Here is a 23,443-nt window from a genome sequence, read left to right on the forward strand (position 1 = left end):
CTGTTCTCCCCCCAAAGCCCCCACAAACCAGGGCAGTGGCTCCAGGGACAGCTGGGTCACACCTGAGCAGATCCATGTGGCCTCATTCTCTCCCCTGCTCCTCTGCTCCAGGAGCTCCATGTCTTTTGTCTTGAGGAGATTCAGTGTCCCCCACATGTTTTCCAAACTTTTGGAATACAATGGACCCTGTCCTGACACAATACCATGAGAATTTACCTGATAACAGTTATTAATTTCCAGGTTTTCTTAGCACTGCATTTAACAGCAATCCAAGGAATTATTTTTCAGGGTAAAAACCACATTTGACCCAGAACAATTCCCTAAATTTTCTGCCACTCCACTTCTGCCAGCTTGCGTTTATGCGGAAGGAGCACACACAACTCCCGAATTCCTGCCTGGGTTGCATTAATTGTGTCACCACGATGCATTTCTCTTCCCGGAGTCCCTTTCCCTCCCTCCCTGGCACGGAGCACGAGGCTTTGGCAGTTGGGTGGCCCCAGGCCCAGCGGGAGCAGCAGCTGCCCGGGATGCTCCCAAAATTGTCCTCCCCGTCCCGGAGCTGCGGCTGCGGGGAGATCTGATCGCAGGGAGAGGGATGCGATTCCAGGGACGGGCGGGAGCAGGGACACGGGACATCCCTCCAGGAGCTTCGGGGACATGGGACATCGCCCCCAGAGCTTCAGGGACCGGTGACATCCCTCCCAGAGCTGCAGGGACCGGTGACATCCCTCCAGAGCTGCAGGGACATGGGACATCCCTCCAGAGCTGCAGGGACATGGGACATCTTCCCCAGAGCTGCAGGGACCGGTGACATCCCTCCAGGAGCTTCGGGGACATGGGACATCGCCCCCAGAGCTTCAGGGACATGGGACATCCCTCCCAGAGCTGCAAGGACCGGTGACATCCCTCCAGAGCTTCAGGGACATGGGACATCCCTCCCAGAGCTGCAGGGACCGGTGACATCCCTCCCAGAGCATCACGCGGTGCGACGGGGACCGTGACGCGATTGCCACTCAGAACTTTCCCTCCACACCGAGGTGAGGAGAAGCTCCCGACCGATCACCTGGCGTTACACCGAGCACCAGGACAGCCCGCCATCCGCCCCAGTCACCGCACTGGTTCCCAGTCACGGCACTGGTTCCCAGTCACAGCACTGGTTCCCAGTCACCGCACTGGTTCCCAGTCACCGCACTGGTTCCCAGTCACAGCACTGGTTCCCAGTCACCGCACTGGTTCCCAGTCACCGCACTGGTTCCCAGTCACGGCACTGGTTCCCGGTCACCGCACTGGTTCCCAGTCACGGCACTGGTTCCCAGTTACCGCACTGGTTCCGCCAGGAGCGCTCGCAGGTCCACGATCGGAGCCGTTCCCCATCCCTCGGGATAATTAACGCGCTCCTCCGCCCCTGCCCGGCGCCTCCCGATCCCGCTCCGGCGGGGAAGGGCGAGAGCTCTCAGCAGCCGAACCGGGGCTCCCCCCTCTCCCCGGGACACACCGAGGAGAAGTTGCCGGTACCGGGATGGGAACCGGGGCCGGGAGCGAGGCCCTGCCCGCCCCAGCAGGTGGCAGACGCCTCCCGCCGCCGGCCCCACCGCTCCCTCGGAGCCGGTCCCGGGCAAGGCGAACGGAGCGGGCCGGAGCGGGCCGGGCCGGGCCGGGCCGGGCCGGGCTGGGCTCCCCTGACCTGCTCGCTCCTGTCCCGCGGCCGCTGCGCTGCTCCGGTGGCGGCGGCCGGGCCGGTCGGGGAGAGGGCAGGGAAGGGAAGAGGAGGGAGCGGGAGGGGAGGGGAGGGGAGGGAAGGGAAGAAGGGCAGCCGAGCTGTGTCTGTGCTGCAGCTCCAAGGCCGGGACAGACGGAGTCACAGCCGCTCCCATGAACGGGGTTGGTGCGGGGCGGCCCTTACCGGGAGCTGCGGTACCGAGTGATGTGACACGGCTCTTAGCGGGGGTACAGCCCTTACCGGGGGTACAGCCCTCACCGGGGTACAGCCCTTACCGGGGTACAGCCCTCACCGGGGTACAGCCCTCACCGGGGGTACAGCCCTCACCGGGGTACAGCCCTCACGGGGGTACAGCCCTTACCGGGGTACAGCCCTCACCGGGGTACAGCCCTCGCCGGGGTACAGCCCTCACCGGGGTACAGCCCTTACCGGGGTACAGCCCTCACCGGGGTACAGCCCTCACGGGGGTACAGCCCTTACCGGGGTACAGCCCTCACGGGGGTACAGCCCTCACCGGGGGTACAGCCCTCACCGGGGTACAGCCCTTACCGGGGTACAGCCCTCACGGGGGTACAGCCCTCACCGGGGTACAGCCCTCACCGGGGTACAGCCCTCACGGGGGTACAGCCCTTACCGGGGTACAGCCCTCACCGGGGTACAGCCCTTACCGGGGGTACAGCCCTTACCGGGGTACAGCCCTCACCGGGGGTACAGCCCTTACGGGGGTACAGCCCTCACCTGGGGTACAGCCCTCACGGGGGTACAGCCCTTACCGGGGTACAGCCCTCACGGGGGTACAGCCCTCACCGGGGTACAGCCCTCACGGGGGTACAGCCCTCACCGGGGGTACAGCCCTCACCGGGGTACAGCCCTTACCGGGGTACAGCCCTCACGGGGGTACAGCCCTTACCGGGGTACAGCCCTCACCGGGGTACAGCCCTTACCGGGGGTACAGCCCTCACCGGGGGTACAGCCCTCACCGGGGTACAGCCCTCACCGGGGTACAGCCCTCACGGGGGTACAGCCCTTACCGGGGTACAGCCCTCACCGGGGTACAGCCCTTACCGGGGGTACAGCCCTTACCGGGGTACAGCCCTTACCGGGGGTACAGCCCTCACCGGGGTACAGCCCTTACCGGGGTACAGCCCTCACGGGGGTACAGCCCTTACCGGGGGTACAGCCCTTACCGGGGGTACAGCCCTTACCGGGGTACAGCCCTCACCGGGGGTACAGCCCTTACCGGGGGTACAGCCCTCACCGGGGGTACAGCCCTTACGGGGGTACAGCCCTCACCGGGGGTACAGCCCTCACCGGGGTACAGCCCTTACCGGGGGTACAGCCCTCACCGGGGTACAGCCCTCACCGGGGGTACAGCCCTCACGGGGGTACAGCCCTCACCGGGGTACAGCCCTCACGGGGGTACAGCCCTTACCGGGGTACAGCCCTCACCGGGGTACAGCCCTTACCGGGGGTACAGCCCTTACCGGGGTACAGCCCTCACGGGGGTACAGCCCTCACCGGGGTACAGCCCTCACCGGGGTACAGCCCTTACCGCGGTACAGCCCTCACCGGGGTACAGCCCTTACCGGGGTACAGCCCTCACCGGGGGTACAGCCCTCACCTGGGGTACAGCCCTCACGGGGGTACAGCCCTTACCGGGGGTACAGCCCTCACCGGGGTACAGCCCTTACCGGGGTACAGCCCTCACGGGGGTACAGCCCTTACCGGGGGTACAGCCCTTACCGGGGGTACAGCCCTTACCGCGGTACAGCCCTCACCGGGGTACAGCCCTTACCGGGGTACAGCCCTCACGGGGGTACAGCCCTTACCGGGGGTACAGCCCTCACCGGGGTACAGCCCTCACGGGGGTACAGCCCTCACGGGGGTACAGCCCTTACCGGGGTACAGCCCTCACCGAACACCCCGTCCAGCCCTTCTCAGGAGCTCCGGTGCATCCCGGTCCTCACCGGCTGTTTGCCCTCCCTCGCTCCCTCCCGGCCTCAGCACAGCTCTCCCGTATCCTCGCTCCCAGTTCAAACATCGGTGCCTGAGCTGCGGTACCCAGCACTGCCCGGGCATCTCTCACTGGGAGTTTCACAGCAGGGCTGGTCACAAACACAGAGGTTTGGGATGTGAAATGAAATCTCGCTGCTGGCCGTTGACAAAATGTCTCAAACTGCCCAGACACCCATCCCTGTGCCTGCCAGAATCCTTGCTGTAATTCCATCACAGTTTTTCACTGGTCTGCAAACAGTTCTCCCAGTGCAGACACACCTGTTCTCATCCAGCTGAGAATCCAAAAATGGGACTGGTGCTGTGGGCAGGATCTGAGCATCTCCCTGGACCTGGACAGCTCCAGAACCTCCCATGGAAACCCTGGGCAGCACCAGGGTTACACAGGACACACCTGTACACAGGTGAGAACAGTTCTGAGAGACCCCTGCTCCACCCAACCCGGGGAGTTCTACTGCAAAATAAGAAGTCATCTAAAATTTTCCTTTTTCCCACTATCTTTTTCATTTGCACTTCAGTGCTCCTCCCTGCTTGTTCTGCAATAAAACAGCTTTTCCCAGGACCAAACCACACAGAGCTTAACAGGAAAAGTGCTTGAAAAAAACCCCAAAATGCAGCCTAGGAGTGAGCTCAGAGCTCAGGACTGACTCAGAAAAACAGAACTCAGGATGGGCCAAGATAAGAGAAAAAAAAAATTAAATTGCTATTAACAGACTTTCTCCTGCAGCTGGTAACCCAAACCAGCATTAAAGCACCAGCCTTGGTCTAAAAGGTCCATCAAGTTCAGAGAGAGAGTCACAAATTTTATAGGGGAAAAATCCTTCAGAATTCCCCTGCCAAGGGCTGACACTGCCCCGGTCTCACCCTTTAGCTCCTTTTCCTCTCCTGTTTGTTCTCAGAACAAAGTAGCTCCTTGTATTTCAAAATGTCTCCTGCAGTCCTTCCAGAAATATAGGACAGGCTCCTTTAATGATTAGGGAAATGCTGGATTCTGCTGGAGTCACATTAATTTCATCAAACATTTCATTATGGTAATTAACTTCATCTTTCAGTCGTGCTACTGATGGTCTGGGCTCATCAAAGCCTTTTTTATTTGTCGTGCACTGAAAAAGCTCAGATTTACTAATCCAGCAGAAGATTTACATTCACAAATCAATTCTGTTTGTTTATAGAAAAGTTCCACACTTGATCATTTCGTGTTTCCCATCACAGCACGGGCAGCTCTCCAAATGACCAGCTTTGTTTTACACCAAATAGTTAACAGGATAAGTAGGGTTTGGTGGTACTGAGAATACTCCTTTTCTCGATTTTTATGAGAATTATTCTGGGCACGAGATGTTGAAGAAAGAAAAAAGGGAAGCAAAAAAAAAAAAAAAAAGAGAAAACACCCCCAAACCCCCAATACGCCCAAAAACCAAACAAACAAAGAAACAAAAAAAAAAAAAAAAAAAAGTAGAAGTAACCCAGAGGAATCCTGTTCCAGCCTGGGTTGATACAGGGATCTGCTGTGGATGTGAACCCAGGGCAGCAGAAATCATGCTCTGGCAGTCTGGTTTTGCTGCTAAAACAGAACAATTTGGTACAGTCACTGAAATATCGACCCTGGAGAGCCACAACAACCACATTCTGGGGCTTGTCTCACTCAGAGCCCAGCACCACCTCATCCTTCCACTGAGAAAAAAAGTGCTGGAGCAGACACACGCTGGGAATGAGGTTTAACCACTGCCAGGGTCATGGCAAGGGATGGAGATGGAACACAGTGAGTGGGAAAAGTCCATCCCAGAATTGCCTCATTAATTAGGGTCCTTCCTAAGAGCCAGCCCCGTTTCCCTGCTGCAGGGATTTATCTGAGCTGCCACACATTTGTACTTCAGGTGGAAAAGAGGCTGCAGTGTCCACCTAAAATCAAAACCCCACCCCAAACACATCAGCTGCAGCAGAGGAGCCCAAAAACTCAAAACCAGCCTAAAAAAGGTTCTTCGTGTCCTTGTCTCACCAATAATTCACTCCACGGGCAGCCCAGTAAGATTTGTCCCTGCTGCTTGCTCAGACCTGTCTGTGTGTCCAGCCATGGAAATTTTGGCCTCCTGAATGTCCAGCCAGGACAGGGCTGCACATTTTGTTTTTGTTCCTGTGTTTTCCTCCTGTGGAATTGCCTCCCCTTTGTTTCTGCTCTGCCACACTGCTTCTGATTTCCTCTTTTTAAGGCTCTTTGTGAGGTACTTGGGAATCCTGACCAGAGTTACCAAACCTCTGTAAAATACACCCAAAATCTCTGCATTGCACACACACACACCTCACACTGGCTGATTAAACACAGGCCTGATTTTTTTTCTGTCTCCTGTTACTCATTCTTTTTTTCCCCCAATATCTGCACCCCAACTAAAAGCAGCAGCTGTCACCCTGATTATTACTCATATATAATAATGATACTAATGGCCAAGTAATGGCCATTAATAATATATTATAAATATATTATTACATGGATTCTGTTTAGTATTTCAGTCTCTTGAACTTCTCAAGTATTTTCCTTTTTAAGGCAGGAGTAACAGCAAAAAACCCCAAACATTTCCCTTTTAGTAAATGATATAATTTATCTAACATTTTTCCAGTCCTCCTTCAGAATCACAATTATCTCCAGCAATCAAGGATCTTCTTTTCAAATACCTCTCCAGCATGAATGAATATCAAAAAAACCTGGCTAATGTTATTCTACATGTGAAAATTGGCTTAATAAATGAAAATAGTGAATGAAATGTCTCAATCTCTTTCTAAACAGAGAAATAAATACATTTTGTATATATTATAATGTGTTAATGGTGGGGAGAAATAATTGAGTTGTCAAGGTTTTGCCCACTAAAATGCAGGAAAATTCTCTGTGCAGTCCTGGGATTGTTCCTGGGTCACAGGACTAAAGAACAGAAGGGGACACACACACACAGACACACTCTCAAAGACCATCCACCCCATGCAAAAAAGAAGCTGTTTTCCCCTGAAAATAAAATTATTTTGGTGAAAATCTTGTCCTGGCCCTTATCACCACAGTGCTGCTTGGTTATTTACAGGGCAATAATTTATTGCAAAAATTTTTATTTTATGACGATGCTTGCAAACAACCCCAAAGCTTTTCCTGCTGCCTAAAGGGCAAAGATCAAACTTTTGTCCTGCTTTGGGGTAGGGAAAAATGGTGAAATAAATGAAGTTGAAGCCAGCAGCACCAGGAGACAGCACGAGGTAGGAATCAGCACAGCTTGGCCACTCTGAAAATGCCTTTGGGATTTACTCTTGGGAGGGTTTGAGGTGTTTCCTGATCCCCTTTGGGGATCTCTCCCTTCTTGGATCCCTCTGCTCTGACCTGCAGGGTTGCCCCAGCACCAGCCCCCAGCAGAATCTCCCCTAAAATGAGCAGCCTGTAGGGTTTGGTGCACAGGAAACAAAGTTGGATGTCAGCACAAATTTTCTAAATTTGTCCCAGTGGGAAAATGAGGAGATTGATTTTTAAAGCCCAGGGTGGCCCTGGCCCTGGGTGTGAGAGTCCAGCTCAGGCTCAGGAGGAACCTGCAACATCCCTCTTTTATTGGCACAACCCAGTGACACCAGCTAAATCAAAACTAACAGTCTGAAAGCATTTTGTACCGTCTAACTCTTCTGACTTCAGTGTTTCTGACACTGTGTGACACTCTTGCTGTGGCATTTGGCAGTCCAGTGTTTCCAAGGACAGTTTTCCTAGGACCAGGATGAAAAACTTCAATTTGCAGCCTAGAAATTTTATTTTGAGTCTCCAAGAGTTCAAATGCTCTTCTATTCCAGGGGTTTGTATCCAAAAGGCACCTTGGCCACTTGGGAATTATGAATTCACTGGGTTTGGTGAAAGTCCAGAGCAGCTGGAAACATCCCAAAAAGCCCTTCACAGCCCCAAATCTGCATCCTGCCTGCTAAGATAATATTTCTCATTTAGGTTAGGTCTGAACAGTAACTTCTATTTGAGTTGTATTCGACTGCAGGTTTGTGAAGCTCACAATGTGAATTGCTCATCTCCAATCCATTTCTGAGGCTAAGCCTCAAGGAACTTGGCAAACATCATCAAAATCCTATTTACTCCATATAAACCTCCACCCAGGGACTGCTTTACAACCTTGCTGTATCCTGCTTAGGAGATTCCAACTTTCTCCTCAGCAGACCCCAAACCATCTCCCACTCCCATCTCCTCTTAAAAACAGATGACAATTGAATTTCCACCCCAGGATTCCCTCCCCACCCTCCCTGGCCACAATTTCCGTGGTTCCCATTTCCAGTGCTGGTTTCCCAGAGGGGTTTGGTGCCATAACCTGGGATTCACAGGATTTACTCCACCACCATCAGAGTCAGGGGCTGGATCATGGACCAGGGACTGGATCCTGGGTCAGGACTGGGTCATGAATCAGGGACAGGATCCTGAGTCAGGGACAGGATCCTGAGTCAGGGACTGGATCATGAATCAGGGACAGGATCCTGAGTCAGGGACTGGATCATGAATCAGGGACTGGATCATGAATCAGAGACAGGATCATGAATCAGGGACAGGATCATGGACCAGGGACTGGATCATGAATCAAGGACAGGATCCTGAATCAGGGATTTGATCATGAATCAGAGACAGGATCATGAATCAGGGACAGGATCATGAATCAGGGACAGGATTCTGAATCAGGGACTGGATCCTGAATCAGGGACAGGATCATGGATCAGGGACAGGATCCTGAATCAGGGATTTGATCATGAATCAGGGACAGGATCCTGAATCAGGGATTTGATCATGAATCAGGGACTGGATCATGAATCAGGGACAGGATCCTGAATCAGAGACAGGATCATGAATCAGGGACAGGATCATGGACCAGGGACTGGATCATGAATCAAGGACAGGATCCTGAATCAGGGATTTGATCATGAATCAGAGACAGGATCATGAATCAGGACAGGATCATGGACCAGGGACTGGATCATGAATCAGGGACAGGATCCTGAATCAGGGACAGGATTCTGAATCAGGGACTGGATCCTGAATCAGGGACAGGATCATGGATCAGGGACAGGATCCTGAATCAGGGATTTGATCATGAATCAGGGACAGGATCCTGAATCAGGGATTTGATCATGAATCAGGACAGGATCGTGGAGCAGGGACAGGATCCTGAATCAGGGACTGGATCATGAAGCAGGGACTGGATCCTAAATCTGGAGGTTTTAGCTTATCCCAGGGCTGATCCATCCCTTGGCCACCTCCCCTGGATGCTGCCACTGCCCAGCACCCCCTGGCCAAGCGCCGCAGCCCGTGCTGGGTGCCAGGGGAGCCCGGCAGCCCTGCAGGCAGGTTACCTGCTCGTTGATGTGGCACACAGCCAGGTTCTGCTCGTCGCAGGAGCAGGACACTCGGATGTACTTCAGCCAGTTCCCAGCCCCACCCTGGCCAGCATCACTGCAGAACTTCTCACTGCCCAGGGCATCGGGAATCTGCGGGAAAATGGAACAGGAAAGGGGTCAGCTGGGGCCAAATGGCAGCTCCAGAGGGGAGAGAGGCAGGAAAAGGGTCTGCAGGGCACAATTCCAAACAAGAAATAGAAAGGAGAAAGATCATAGATATAGTTGATAAGGAGACTTATGACAAGAATGAAATCAGTTCTCAGCCATTTTCTGAAGGTCCTGGCTGGCAGAACTCCAAGGACACACCTCAGAGTGGTCCACGAGTAAAAGGTTCAGGACTATAAATATTCTGGAAAACACACCTCTGGTAGCACAGCTCAAGTAACCAAAGTAGGGAACTCCTCTAAACTGCACTGATTTTAATGACGAGGTCCTTAAATGCTCCATCTTCACATTATCTATTTCATCTTTTCATGCAGGATAATTTTAAATTACAAACCTTTCAATAAACTCTAAAACCAGGTCACTTCCCACAGAGCTGTGAGGTTCTATTAAAAAAACTGCTTTACCCACTGCACTACTTTCATTTATCTGAGTAGAGCCTGAGAAATTCACCGGCCACATCTGTGTGGCTAAAGGTGAGATGCAGTTTGGTTGGTGTGAAAAAGAGGAATCCTTCAAAATAAAACCCCTCAGATATTTAAAGTCCAGGTGTGAGGGGATAAAGAAAAAGAGTTAATTAAGGGGTTGCAGTTCAAGAAACGTTGCTGGTTTGCCAGGAAGAGACTTGCCCTCTCTTAAGGCAGTGGAGTTTGGTGACAGAACCAGAGGAGATTCTCAGAATTCCAGAACAACTTTGGGATGATCCAACTTGTAGTTCACTCAAAAATGCACATTTTAAAAATGACACAGAACACTCTGAAAACAAGGAGAAACTCTTTGAGCTCCAGCATAGCAAGGCTCTGCTCTGCTCCTAAGTGGGCCTCCCTGCTCCAGAAACTCTTTTTTTCCCTGAGATTCAGATTTCCCTCTGCCCCGACCAGCCCCTGTGTCAGTGCAAATTACTTCAGTCATCAAAAGCTCTTAACATGCTTTTACTAGCAATTAATTCTCTCAGAATCTCGTGGGATGCGATTATATTTTCCCATCTATTTCAAGACACAGAAAAAAAGAAAAAGGTGGGAAAACAAAAGAGAGGAAAAATTAAATCTCAGCCATGACAGCAACAAGTCAAGCCTAAGGCTGGGCTGAGAAACCTCAGGGGGACTGGTCCAGTTCAGACTCCAGCACCGAGCTCTGAACTCCTGGGAGGAACCAGGACCTGCCAGAACCACCAGGACAGATCCCAGCTCCCTGCACTGGTCCCAGCAGACATTTCCTGGTCTCATCCCCACCACTACCCCTTCCTTTTCCAGCTCCCTGGCTGGAGAGGAATGAGGGGAAACCCCACCATTAGCACTGGGCTTCTTCCTTCCTAATCAGAACATGGCACTGGGAGTCACCAAAATGCTGCATTTTCTCCCAGAAGGTGTTTGGGACAGAACTGGTGTGAGAAAAAACCTGGCTGTGCTCAGTTTCTTCATCCCCTGCCTGGGAACACTCAGGGTCATTCACTCATCCCTAACTAGACCCCGGAACTTTCTAGACACCCTTGGTCATCTACTGGAAGCACCAAAGCTCTGAGGTGGGCACTGATGTCACAGGAAGCCAATTCTGTGTTGTTTGGAGGTTTAAAAAAAAAAATCAAAAAACCCAACAATAAAACCTGTTCTTAATGTGGCTGAAACACTACTGAGTTTGCTCAAGATAAAATATCAATAACTTCTCTTTTATCTCAGGGAGCTCCAGGGACACCAAGGCTGCCTAAAGCTGGTGACATAAAGAGCATCTCTTGGCTTTTTTGACCCCAAATTGAGTGGCCCAGCCAAGTCAGCCCCTTGAGTGGGGACACACCCAGACACCAAGTGACAGCAGCTTCCAGAGAAAATGTTTGGAAAAAACAAATGAGATGAATCATTGATGCTCAGCTGGTCTGAAGCCACTGGAGAGTTTGGGCAGAGTTTGCAGTGCTTTGAGGAACCAGCAGTGTTCCAAAAACAAACCTGCCAGTGCCAGCAGTCGGTGACATTCAGTGGCCCTGAGAGCACAAGATGGTAAATCCAGGACACACAAATGAATTTTTTAATTTCACAGCTGTATCTTGCAGTTGGTCTCTTTCATCTTCTAGGATGGTTTGAGGGGACACTTCAGGCCACTGAGTAGTTTAGGATGGAATTAACCTTAAGGATCATTTAGTTCCAACCCCCTAACCTGGGCAGAGTGCTGGGGGAAGCCCAGAATTCAGGTCAAATTCATTTTGCAGGGTCCTGCTCACCAGCTGTGCCTCAGGAGGAGGTTGTGCCATAGCTTGAAATCACCTGAAACTCTGTGGTTTGATCTGCGTGGGGCATTAAAACCCAAGCTGGGGGTGTGAAATCTGACAGATCAAAACGAGAGAAAAAGAGGTGCTGTGAGAGCCTGAGAACCTGAGCTGCTGCTCTCACACACACTCACTGCCCTCCACAAATAGAACCTGGCACCACGGCCCAAAGCCCAGGCACAGGGACTGCACCCAGCCACCCCTCATCCCTCTGCTGGCATCCCCCAGGAGCCTCGGAACATGGAATAAACTGGGAGATCAGCTGCTCTCAGAGTGCTGCAGGACCAGTTCCAGAGCCAGGGCAGCCCCCCGTGGCCAACACCTCTAATTAAAGATCAGGTTCACACGCTCGCACTCTTTGCTGATGGTCTCTATCAAAGTTATTTCACAGCTTAAAAGCACCGAGGAGCACAGCAGCAGTCCCCCAGCACTATCTGCAGTATCTGTTCCTCTGTCAAACGTTCACACACAGAACAATATTTTAAGTCTCTCTTCCCCACCTCCCCCACCTGAGAAAACTCCGGAAAAACAACTGAAACCTTTTACCACATCTTCTTCCAGTTCAAACCAGAAGGAAATCAGAAATTTCCTCTGGCGAAATTCTGCAAACCAACTGTTTACAAGCCTTTGTCAGTAAGTGAAAAAAAATAAAACAACCAAACAGATTCCAGTTTGAAAATGTTCCTGGGGTCCTCAGGGAGCATTGGTTTTGCTGTGCTCTTTTGAAGAACCAACCTGTGCTCTAGGACAGGTGGAGAAGAAAAATGGAGGCAACAAGTTTTGGGATGGGCAAATTAAAGATCCCAGATGGAAGCACAGATGGATTCACCCCACTCCTGGATGGCTCAGCTCCCCATAGCCACCCACTCAGGGATGCTCTTACCACAACAGGCATTTCCAGCTCTATTAAATCTGTTTGTTCACAATTAAAACCAGAACTAAGTCCCTCTCTATCCTGGACTCAGCAGCAGCTTTAATCACAAAACCATCTCTCCTGTTTTCCTGGGGAGGTAAAGACTGATATCAGATATTTAGTGCCAAGAGCAAAAAAAACCAAAGATGCCACAGGAAGAAAAAAAACATCAGAAAATTCAGTGTAATTATTATCAGGACTCTGACTTGATGGAGCTGACATGGAATTTCTGCCTGTGCTCTCTGCTCTGGCTGGCTCTGTATCAGTGGAGACATCTCTCCTGAGAGTAATTCAGCTTGGACATGTAAAGAAGTTGTCAGAGGGAAAGGAGAGGTGAAAAAAAGGTGGGAAGATACTGGAGAGGAGAAAACAAAATAAAACCAGTTTGTCATTAGTAATTGGTGCTGGTTTTGCAAGTCTAGAACCATCATGTGCCGTTATTCCAATCAGTTTTGGGGAATGCATTTCACCTCCTTGATCCCTTTGGCTCTGAGGCCCAGCATCCCTGCTCCACGGAGCTGAGCTCCCTGCAGGAACAAGATTTGTCCCTTTTTTCTTTGTCCCCGTGTTAAACCCCTGCAGCCCTGGAGATGTGCTGGAAAAGCAGACTTTCATCTGGCCTGCAGCCTGCGGACAAGCTCACAAAGTTAATTATTGTGGGAGCACTTCCTCTGGCTGCTCTTCCATTTTATCCCTCCCACCCCATCATGGATTTCTCCCCACTTCTTTTTTCATCACTGAACACGCCAAAACTTCAGTTCATGTTTTCTCATTCTGCTGCAGATGGTGAGTTCAGTCTTTATTTATTAACCCACGGCACCTCCCAGCACTTTTGTCTTCAAATGCAACAGCTCATCTAAGAATTCCCAATTCCCCTCCCCTTTGCCATGATCTTGTCTCGCGGAGTCGTTCTCTGGGTTTCACACAACTCTCCTTGCTCTGAAGTCCCCCAGCCTCCCCCTCTCCAGTCTGTCCCCTCCAAACAAATGCACCTTCATGTTCCCTGGGATTACAGGGCTTTGACTGGCTCTCTGCAGAGACACGGATTTGGGATGCAGAGCCAGAGCTCCGGCTGTGGCTGTGCTTCAGACCCATCCCCAGCCAGCCAAAAGGAAATTGTTGTCATGTTCCAGGGCTCACTTTGCAGCTTTATCTGCTGTCTGCTGAGCAGCGCTCGGGATTTGGATCCAAAGGGCTCCTTGATCTCGCGGAGGCTCCGCTCCGTAATTTATTAACATCAGAAATGCTGAGTTATGGGGCAGAAGTTATGGAAAAATCCTCTTGAACGTTTACAATTTTTTTTGCACATCATTTGAGGTTTCCTGCCCCTCTAATTTGTGGGCTCTCTGTTGGGTTGTTTCTTTCACATTTTAATGGGCAGCGTCCAAGGTTTGGCCCCGGCAGAGGTGTGCCGGGGGGCTGGAATGCCTGTGGATCTGTCGTCAGTTGGCTTAATGGATTCCTAGTGTGCATGGAGAAACGGAGCAACCAGGAGTTTGCCATCGCTGACCCAGCGTCCTGTTGCTATAACATCCCTCTCCAGAAGCCCAGAGTGTAATAAACCTTCTCATCCCATGGTCGCAGAATCTGCCTCTGACAGCTTGGCTGATGTGCGCATTTTATTTGGCAGGAGTTGGAGATTTTTTCCTTTTTTTTCCCCCCTTTTTTTGCTTTAATGACCCACGAGCTGATTTAGAGCAATAAACTGTTGCCATGAAGTTTTGTTGTGTTTCTTTTAAATAAAGGGAAGGGAGGGACTGCTGCAATTTATGACTTTCAGAAGTAACTGAAACAGAAAGTCCATTCTTGCCATGAAATGAAGAGAAAAAGACTTCATCCAGAGAAACACCTCTGTCAATGTGTAGACATGAAGCCTAGATGAACTCATAAATTCAGCACTCTGCCTGCAATTAAGCAGGCTTCCTGGTGATTCCACAAAGAGGTAATGAGAAACGTGTCAGACAAAAACAGGTCATAGCACTGGAAAGTGCTGGGAAGAGCAGCTGAGCCAAACCCAACTTGTCTGCTCAGGGCCACAGGAAAAGCTCGGAGTGTACTCAGGGAGAGCTACTTTGAGTGATGCACAGTAAACTTCTTGTGCCAATGGAAGGTCCTGGAAGGAGCTCCCAGCTCCAAAGGCACCAGATAAAGAGGGAAGAGGCTGCAGAGCTCTCCACCACCCTGCCTGAGATGGTCACACCCTCATCCTCAGCGTGGCCCCGGGACATGGGCAGCGCAGGTTCTAGGGGCTGCTATACGGCTGCAGGATCACAGAGCTCAGTTCATCTCCCTGGCTCTGTGAGCAGGATCCTGTCCCCTGGAGCGTCCTCACCACCCCTGTCCCGTCCCCTCTGCGGGCACAGCCTCGGGTTTCCAGCAGCACAGCACGGGACTCACCACCTGCAACAAAACCCCAGCACATCCAAACACTCTGACTGCTCAGAGGGGAGGAAAACAAATCTTTATGGTTCTCCTCCTGCCAAACAAGCACGTGTCTGCTTCTTCCAAACTGAGCCTAGAGCTGGGAGAGCCGTGAATGTGAGGAAACCCAGCTGGAATGCTCTGGGGGTGATGCCAGGCAGAGGCTGCTGAGCCCGATGACACTGCGGAGCCAGGTGACACTGCGGAGCCAGGTGACACTGTGGAGCCAGGTGACACTGCAGAGCCAGGTGACACTGCAGAGCCCGATGACACTGCGGAGCCAGGTGACACTGCAGAACCAGGTGACACTGCAGAGCCAGGTGACACTGCGGAGCCAGGTGACACTGCAGAGCCAGGTGACACTGCAGAGCCCGATGACACTGCGGAGCCAGGTGACACTGCAGAACCAGGTGACACTGCAGAGCCAGGTGACACTGCGGAGCCAGGTGACACTGCGGAGCCAGGTGACACTGCAGAGCCAGGTGACACTGCGGAGCCAGGTGACACTGCAGAACCAGGTGACACTGCTGAGCCAGGTGACACTGCAGAGCCCGATGACACTGCGGAGCCAGGTGACACTGCAGAGCCAGGTGACACTGCAGAGCCCGATGACACTGCGGAGCCAGGTGACACTGCGGAGCCAGGTGACACTGCAGAACCAGGTGACACTGCTGAGCCAGGTGACACTGCAGAGCCCGATGACACTGCGGAGCCAGGTGACACTGCAGAGCCAGGTGACACTGCGGAGCCCGATGACACTGTGGAGCCAGGTGACACTGCAGAGCCAGGTGACACTGCGGAGCCCGATGACACTGTGGAGCCAGGTGACACTGCAGAGCCAGGTGACACTGCGGAGCCCGATGACACTGTGGAGCCAGGTGACACTGCAGAGCCAGGTGACACTGCGGAGCCCGATGACACTGCAGAGCCAGGTGACACTGCAGAGCCCGATGACACTGTGGAGCCAGGTGACACTGCAGAGCCAGGTGACACTGCAGAGCCAGGTGACACTGCGGAGCCCGATGACTCTGTGGAGCCAGGTGACACTGCAGAGCCAGGTGACACTGCGGAGCCAGGTGACACTGCTGAACCCAGTGACACTGCTGAGCTTGGTGACACTGCAGAGCCCAGAGCCAGCTGTGGCTGATGAGAGAGAGACCAACTGAGGTTTTTGAAAGGCTGGATGTTTTTGAACTTCCACTCCCACTCAAGCCTCATGTCTGGAGTGGGAATTTTCCACTGGTGTGCACATTTCTGAGCTGTTGCTGGGCTGCTGCATCCTCTGGCTTCACGAAGGGTCTGAAAGAAAAACACCCCAGAGGAGGCTGGTCCTGGGACATATTTCTGTCACAAGAAATAACCTTCTCATTCTTTTTTCCCCGCCACATCTAAAGCGCATGAGGAATCACATGAAAAAAGGCTGTTTTCTCCCAAAAGTCCTTGTCCAGGTTCCAAGCAGAGGAGCCTGGATGGCTCACACGAGCTTGGGAAGCAAGGTTGGATTTCTGAAGAGCATTTGGATCCAGCAGAGCCCTTTGAAGGGCTGCCCACTATGAACTGCTCTTCTCTTAGACACCAGCACAGTGAGTATTTCCCAAGTGTCTGCTCTGCATCAGGATAAAAAGGGCTGGAAAAAGCTGCAGTGTCACTGCTGTGTCCTTCAAGCACCACAGATTCACTCCAGCTGAAGGAACATCAGACCTGACCCTACATGTAAAGCCTCAGGAAGAACCAACAGCAGCAAGAATCATACAGGACATAATTTACATTAAATTTACACTTTCACCATTAAACATCATCTCCAGGAAAGCACCTCCTGCTCCCCACAGCAGAGGCACCATGGATACAAGGCAGAGCAACGGGGCAAAGAGGAGAAATCAAGAAATCTTAAGAAAAATCCACTTGGCTCTGCTTTCCCCCCCCCCCCCCCCCCCCCGCCCCCCCGTACCTATAATTCCTTCTATTCCCATCTTGTAGATGCTGTTTTGCTGCCCAGGAGACACCATGAATGACACAGGGTGCCACAGAAGATGCTGCCAGTGCTGATTCCTGTTGATGCACGGAACCAATCCCACCTCCTCGTTTCTCTCCCCCACTCTCCTCCTCTCTGAGGACAATCAGCTCCCCTTGCACAGCAACATCTCATCACCACGCAGAAAAACACCGAGTAAAGATGTCAAAACAGAAGACGACTTCCAAGCTGATGGCAGGCATTTATCTCAACAAAAGCTCATTTTTCACCAGTAACGTAATTCATACCACACTGATTTAAATTAAACAGTAAACCATAAAAAAACTGTGCTCGAATCAAATCCCAGGGCTGTCTCAGATATTGTACACACGAGGCAAGGAAGGGATTTCAAGTTCTTTGTAATATACACACACAAAAACTTTGAAGCTTTCCTCCACACCGAAAGAGTTCAGGACATCCCATTTTTGTATCCTACAGCATTTTGGCTCATTCTGAAAGAATTGTAATTGAGAATTTCTAAATAGATGAGAAAAAATGGGAACTTGGGAGAAATCCTCTGATTAAAAAAAAAAAAGACAGAGGCTACCACAGGCAGGGAGGATTTGGGGTCTCAGGACATTTCACTGCACTGGGGAGAGGGAGCAGCAGCAGGAGGTGCAGCAGTGCTGAGCTCTCAGGGCTGTTCCAAGGGGTTAAAACAGACACAAATCACTTGTATCCCAGAGTTTTTGTGGTGATCCAAAACGCTTTAGGGTCTGATTCCTCTGCTGCTATTTCCAAAGGACGATGTGGGCTAAAATGGCTCCCTAATGACCGGGTGCCAATTAGCCCAGGGGGAGGAAGAGCAGGGCAGCTGTCCTGGCAGAAGGGAGTGGGCACAGAAGCTGAACAGAACTTTATTGTATGAAGATGGGAACATTTTCTGAAGGCAGTTTGTCCAAGAGCCCTCTCAGCACTGAGACACAGCTGCTTCCCTTATCCATACCTAAAAGGTACTGTAAGGAAAACACAGGGAATCTTAAAAATAAATCGTGATCAGCTTCTTGAGCTGCATCCTGGGAGTTCCACTGGATCAGGACAGACAGAGGGAGCTGCTGCTTGCTTTAAATGATTTCTTATTACTCCAGCTTGGTTTTAGTAACGTTTTGGGAACGGAGCTTGTGGAACACCACGAGCATGGAGGCTTCTCCAGGGTGATTTATGGGCAGCACTCAGTGCCAAACCCATCTGCTGCACTTCACACTCTGGCCAAAAAGGTAGCAGAGCCTTCAACTCCCCATTCCTGGTGTTGGTATCAGCTCCAAAGCATCAGCCTGGCAAAGGCCACTGGAGGTCCCAGCAGGAGAAGATGCTGTGAAATGGCATTGTCTGATGGTCTCTTCTGAGCCTCTGGAGAAGAATCCAGACTGCTGCCCAACAGCCCTGGCAAATCCACTGCCTGCCCTGCAAACGCTCTGGGATTACTCTGGATTGTTAATAACACACAAATTAAATTCCAACAACACTTATCCAGGTACCCCATGGAGAGATGAATGAACTCTGAGAGCTGAGGGGCTTGAAATAACACTCATTTTCCCTTTAATTAATAGATTGGGGGATATATGGTCCAAGTTCAAGTAAGAGTGGGACACAGATAAGGGAGCCCGTGCCCTGGGGAGTGTGTGATGGACACTTCTGAGTGCTTTGCTCCTGAAAACTAAGAGTGTAATTCTTACAGCTTGATACAGCTGGAATTACCCTGCAGCCTGGTTCTGGTGGTGGTGCCACATTTGGACACCTCAGCACAGCACAAATCAAACTTTCTTCCAGGAATGAAAATCACTGGGATACAGAAGTGAAGGGAAGCAAACTTACTGGCAGGGTAGGCTGTAAGCAGTGCAGCAAGGCCAAGGTGCTGAATGTGTGGAGAGGCTGGAAAGGATGTGGACTTTTATTCCATGTGTGACTGGTGCCATGCAATGACAACCACTGTGTTGGTCTCACTTCTGACTCCTCTCAGAGCTTCTGCACCCTGCTTCAGGTGCTGCTCAAACAAGGACTGACTGGTACCACCACACAACAGCGAGATACAGCCATGGAAAGAAGGGACTCACCATCAAAAACCTGCCAGAGGTGGGGTTCAGAGTGGCAAAGCAAGCCCCAAGATCACACTCTTCCAGCACTGATTTTAGAAGGTGAATAGAGGATGAATATCCCTCTTCACTTTTCTCATCAGCATGGATAAGAGCAATCCAGAAACACTAACCTGGACATGTGCACCTCTTCTCCTGTTGGCTTTAAAAGCTTTAAATTTATAGACCTGAAGGCTGTATATTCCCATGGTTTAACCATGACCTGACGCTTTCAGAACAGAGATTTACCAAAAAAAAAAAAAAAAAAAAAAGAGAGAGAGAGAGAAAATATGGGGAAAAAATCCCCACCAAAAAGCAGCCCAAGCAGGACTGAGCCTTCCCCAGTGAGCACAGCTGCACCCCAGCTCCCCTCACACAGGAAACCCCCCCAAAGGGCCACGCTGGGATGGGGAAGCCGAGTCCTCATAACCTTTCTTATCAGCAGCAGGACCAGCAGCTGCTCTCGTGCTCTTTAGGAGGTGTGAAACAGATGAGTTTGTGAGTTGGGCTGGCACTGAGAAAGAGAACGAAAGGATATTCGAGGTTCCCCCGCTGGCAGCGGATCAAAGCAGCCCAAGAGAGATTTTCTCTCGCATTGTGCTGCTCACCCCTCCGAGAGCTGAGATGTGTGGTCTCTTCAGAGCGGTATTTACCAAAAACATGACCCCAAGAAGGTGCTAAATGGGGCACCCAGGCCTGTCCCACTGCTGCCCTACATCCTGCACCACAGCTGCCCGCAGATTTATCTCCTAAATATCACCGAGGTGAGGCCAAGAGACCTTCCCAGCACAAAGGAAGGGCTGACCCTTCCTGTGAGGGAATTTGGGGGTGCTCAGTGTGGGCAGGGCAGGAGGGGCACGACCCAGGGGCTCAGAGCATCACCCGCCAGCTGCTGCCCTTGCCTTGGGCTGCTGGAAGGACAACAAGGACCTGGCTTGAGGGAGCTGTTCCACAGTTTAAAATTCCTCTCTGCTCTCAGTTTTTAAAGCATCCAGGCTCATCCCAACCCTTTGGCTTTGGATATTGGCTGAAGGGTGACAGAAAGGCCAGAGAAGCAGATCCTCAGGGCACTTCCAGGAAAAATCTTCTCCCAGAAAATCTGCTCCCAGAAAATCTGCTCCAGGGCTGGTTTGCTTCCCGAGGGACATGAGTATTATTCACATGACCTAAATCTTGAGCAAGAACTTCTTCAATGTGTAACCATTACACACAGCTTGTTTTCAATGTGAGCATCACTGAACTCAGAACTGGGGACACCAGGGTGGACATTTTACCTCAAGTTTGCTTCTACATGAGAAAAGAAGGTTTTGGAGTCAGTTCTCACCTAAAGACATGGAAATCTTTTACAGAAGGGGAGTCCTCTCCACACCAGCCCGACTGCTGCCTGCAGGCTTTGCACCAATCTCACTCACAGACACACAGAGAAAATGTGCAAAGTGTTCTGCCCTCAGATTGATGCAGTGAACATGGTTATTTCCCCCTCACACACACAGTGAGTCACACTTGTAAAGAAGTTCTCAGAAGAGTGCTCATTTTCCACCAAAATCTCAGAACCAATAATTTTCTGCTGGTTGGTTGATGAGACATCCATGAGGGGTTCACAAACCTTCAAGCCAAACCGTGTTCCTTCTTTCCAAATTCTGACATGGATCAAATGATTTCCCCCTGCAGCTCTGCCCCCTCTGCAGCTGAAGGCAAAGCAGTATCTTGTCTGACATCACCAAAAGAGCTGAAATCTCAGCCATAAGGAAGTACAAGGGTAAAACTGCCCAGTCCCAAGTGCTGCTGGGGTGAACTTTACCCCGAGCCAATTCACCTACTTATGAAATGATACATCCCAGGGAATTGATTCTAATGATAAATCTGCCCTTTGAATATGCTGAGAGACAACATTTCAAAACCTCCAGCTCAGATCTGCTCCCATCTCTGGGTCAAAAGACAGCTGAGCAGGGTGGTGGTGTGGAGGTAAAGGAGCCACAGGAGCGCGAGGGACGCGGTTCCTCTGCTCAGGCTGCTTTGCTGAGGCACTGCCAGCACATCTGGTTCTCTGACGGCAGGGCTCAAAACAAACCTGATCTGACTCTCCAGACAGCTCACACTGCCCCAGCAGGGGCAGGTTTGAGTTAGGGGAATGCTGATAACCTCCCTAATAACTCAGAATTCCTTTTCTTCCACGGGCACCAGCCCGAGAGACAGCGTCCAGCAGCTCCATCCTCCCCCTGCCCTCCCTGATCCGTGTCCTGACCTGGCAGGAGAGCACCTCTGCTCCTTTTAATTTGGGCTGTTTTGAAGCCAGATGGGAAGGACAAAAAATATACCAGCATCTACCTTTGGAGCTAATTTCTCACCTCTCAGAAAGCCAGACTTCCACCCAAAGGCGGAGCTGAGGATTACAAATATTTCCTTTGTATATTAAGATTCCCTGGGCAGGGAAAGGGAGCCTTCCTCCTTTCTGGGGCACTCTGATCTTTAAGGTCTCTTCCAACTCAAACCAATCTAGGATTATTTTCTCAGTCAGCTCTCAGTTACATTAAATGTGAGGATGGTTTTGTCTCTTAAAACCATTTGCACTTGGGAAAAAAGTCAGACTTGAGGTATTTAGAAGGTTCACCTGATAATGATCTCAAAGACTTCTTCATTAGCAGATGGAAACACTTTTTTTTGGTGACAGATTTCTTCTTATTTAGAAGTATAAAATCTTCAATTATACAACACAAGACTCTCTCAACCCTACTAAAAAGAATTAATTTAATGCTAAGTAGAAATTATCACATTTTTAAGCGGTGCTTCATCATCCAAACCGAACAAATGTAGTGAGGACATTATTGTGTCCATTCCCTTCCCAGACTCTCACACAAAAGTTGAAGCAACTGCTCAAGCCTTGAAATGCTGCTGAAACAGTTTCTTGTGCTCTAATCCTGCAGCTTTAAAACCAATCCATGGTATAAATGATTCCTGCCTGTATCTGGCAGCCCTGGGAGTTCTGTGAGGATGAACATAAATTCAATTATACCAAATTAAATGGGAACATACATAAGCCACATAACATTTTAATTGGGGGTGATTCTTCACTTTCTTTGGAAGAACTGTGCAATAGCTGAGTCCACAAAGATGATATGACACATCTGCTTTCTCCCCAGAGCTGCCTGGTTTTATCAATTACTGTGCAGAGATATATTTATATTGATGTAGTCAGTGTGTGAACAAAACCTCATGGACGAAAAATGGTTTAATTAAGGGAGGAAAACCTGTTTTACGGGTGCTGAGAAATCTGGTCTTTAGAGTCAGTAAAAGTTTCGTAAGTGATTAGATAAAAATAAATCCTAGGGAAATATTTGCATCAAATATGTCTTTGACATTTTATGCTGGAGAATCACATAAAAAACTCCCGACTCAATAATCCTTTGGCTGCACCTGGGGCTGGGTTCAGACCACCCCAGCTCTCTCATTCACTTTTCCTCTGCTCTGGTTAACAAATCTTCCTCTGCTGCCCCGAACTGCTCCCTCCCCGCACTCCCGTGTCAGTATTAACTTCCCAAAATTATGCGAAGGCAGGACCAAGCTGTGCCCTGTCCCACGCTGCCTCGCGATGCCCAGCACCAGCACAGTCACTGCTGGACTGGGGAGGGAGAGGACAGGAGCAGAGGAGCTCTGCCGGAGCTTTCCCCTGCCTGTTTCAAGAGCCAGAAGAGGAGCCCGCCTGTAAACGACGCAGAAATGTTGGCAAACCGCTCTGCAGAGGAACAAACATCACAGCTGGCGACGCTCAGGTGTGTACAGAACACACCTGGCCGTGCCTTGCTCCGAGTCCGACAGCAGGCACTGAACGTGGTGCTGAAGGGAAGAGTTTCACTCTGTCCCCATCCCAGGGAGGCAGAAAACAAGGCAGGAAAACCCAGAGCACCGGGAGGGCCCCCGGAGCTCCCCCGCCCCGGCACAACGCGCTCTTTGTGGCGAGCGATGCTCCTGGAGAGACGCTGCCTCAGCCCAAAGCCCGGCCAGAGATGGAGATCTTACACGCTAATAAATAAAAATAAATATCTGACCTCAAGTAAAAGATCCTTCGTTTGACACTCCTGATCATTTTTTATACTTCAAGCTCAGTTTTTACTGGACGGGATCCAGCCATCCTATGGAAATGGAACAGTCTTTTTCTTTAGGTGAACAAAAGTCCTTTTCTAGTCCTGAGGGCCGGCGAGTTTATCCAAATATTCTCAGTTTACTAGTAGCCCCTTTTGGAGCCGATACACTCCATACAAGCACACTTTGTATCTGCGGGGCAGCGCCAGGACAGGGCTGAGCCCGGCGCGGGGCCGGAGCCGCCCGGCTGGGAGGGACCACGGACTGCCCGGCGGAGCCCCTGCCCTCCTCATCCTCCCCCTTGGCATCTTCATCCTCCCCCTGCCCTCCTCATCCTCCCCCTTGGCATCTTCATCCTCCCCCTGCCCTCCTCATCCTCCCCCTTGGCATC

The 23,443-nt window shown here is 51.0% G+C and overlaps 1 protein-coding gene across 1 annotated transcript in view; it reads right to left on the minus strand.

Moving 5' to 3' along the window:
* The window catches only part of PRDM16 (PR/SET domain 16), a 190,621-nt gene that overhangs the window by 40,131 nt on the left and 127,047 nt on the right, over positions 1-23,443 (minus strand). Inside the window, exon 3 of the mRNA XM_062507508.1 lies at positions 9,092-9,226. Within this exon, the coding sequence (XP_062363492.1) occupies positions 9,092-9,226 (135 nt within the window). The remainder of the gene's footprint in view (positions 1-9,091; positions 9,227-23,443) is intronic.

The sequence above is a fragment of the Cinclus cinclus genome, chromosome 23, assembly GCF_963662255.1.
Source record: "Cinclus cinclus chromosome 23, bCinCin1.1, whole genome shotgun sequence".
Classification (NCBI taxonomy): Eukaryota; Metazoa; Chordata; class Aves; order Passeriformes; family Cinclidae; genus Cinclus; species Cinclus cinclus.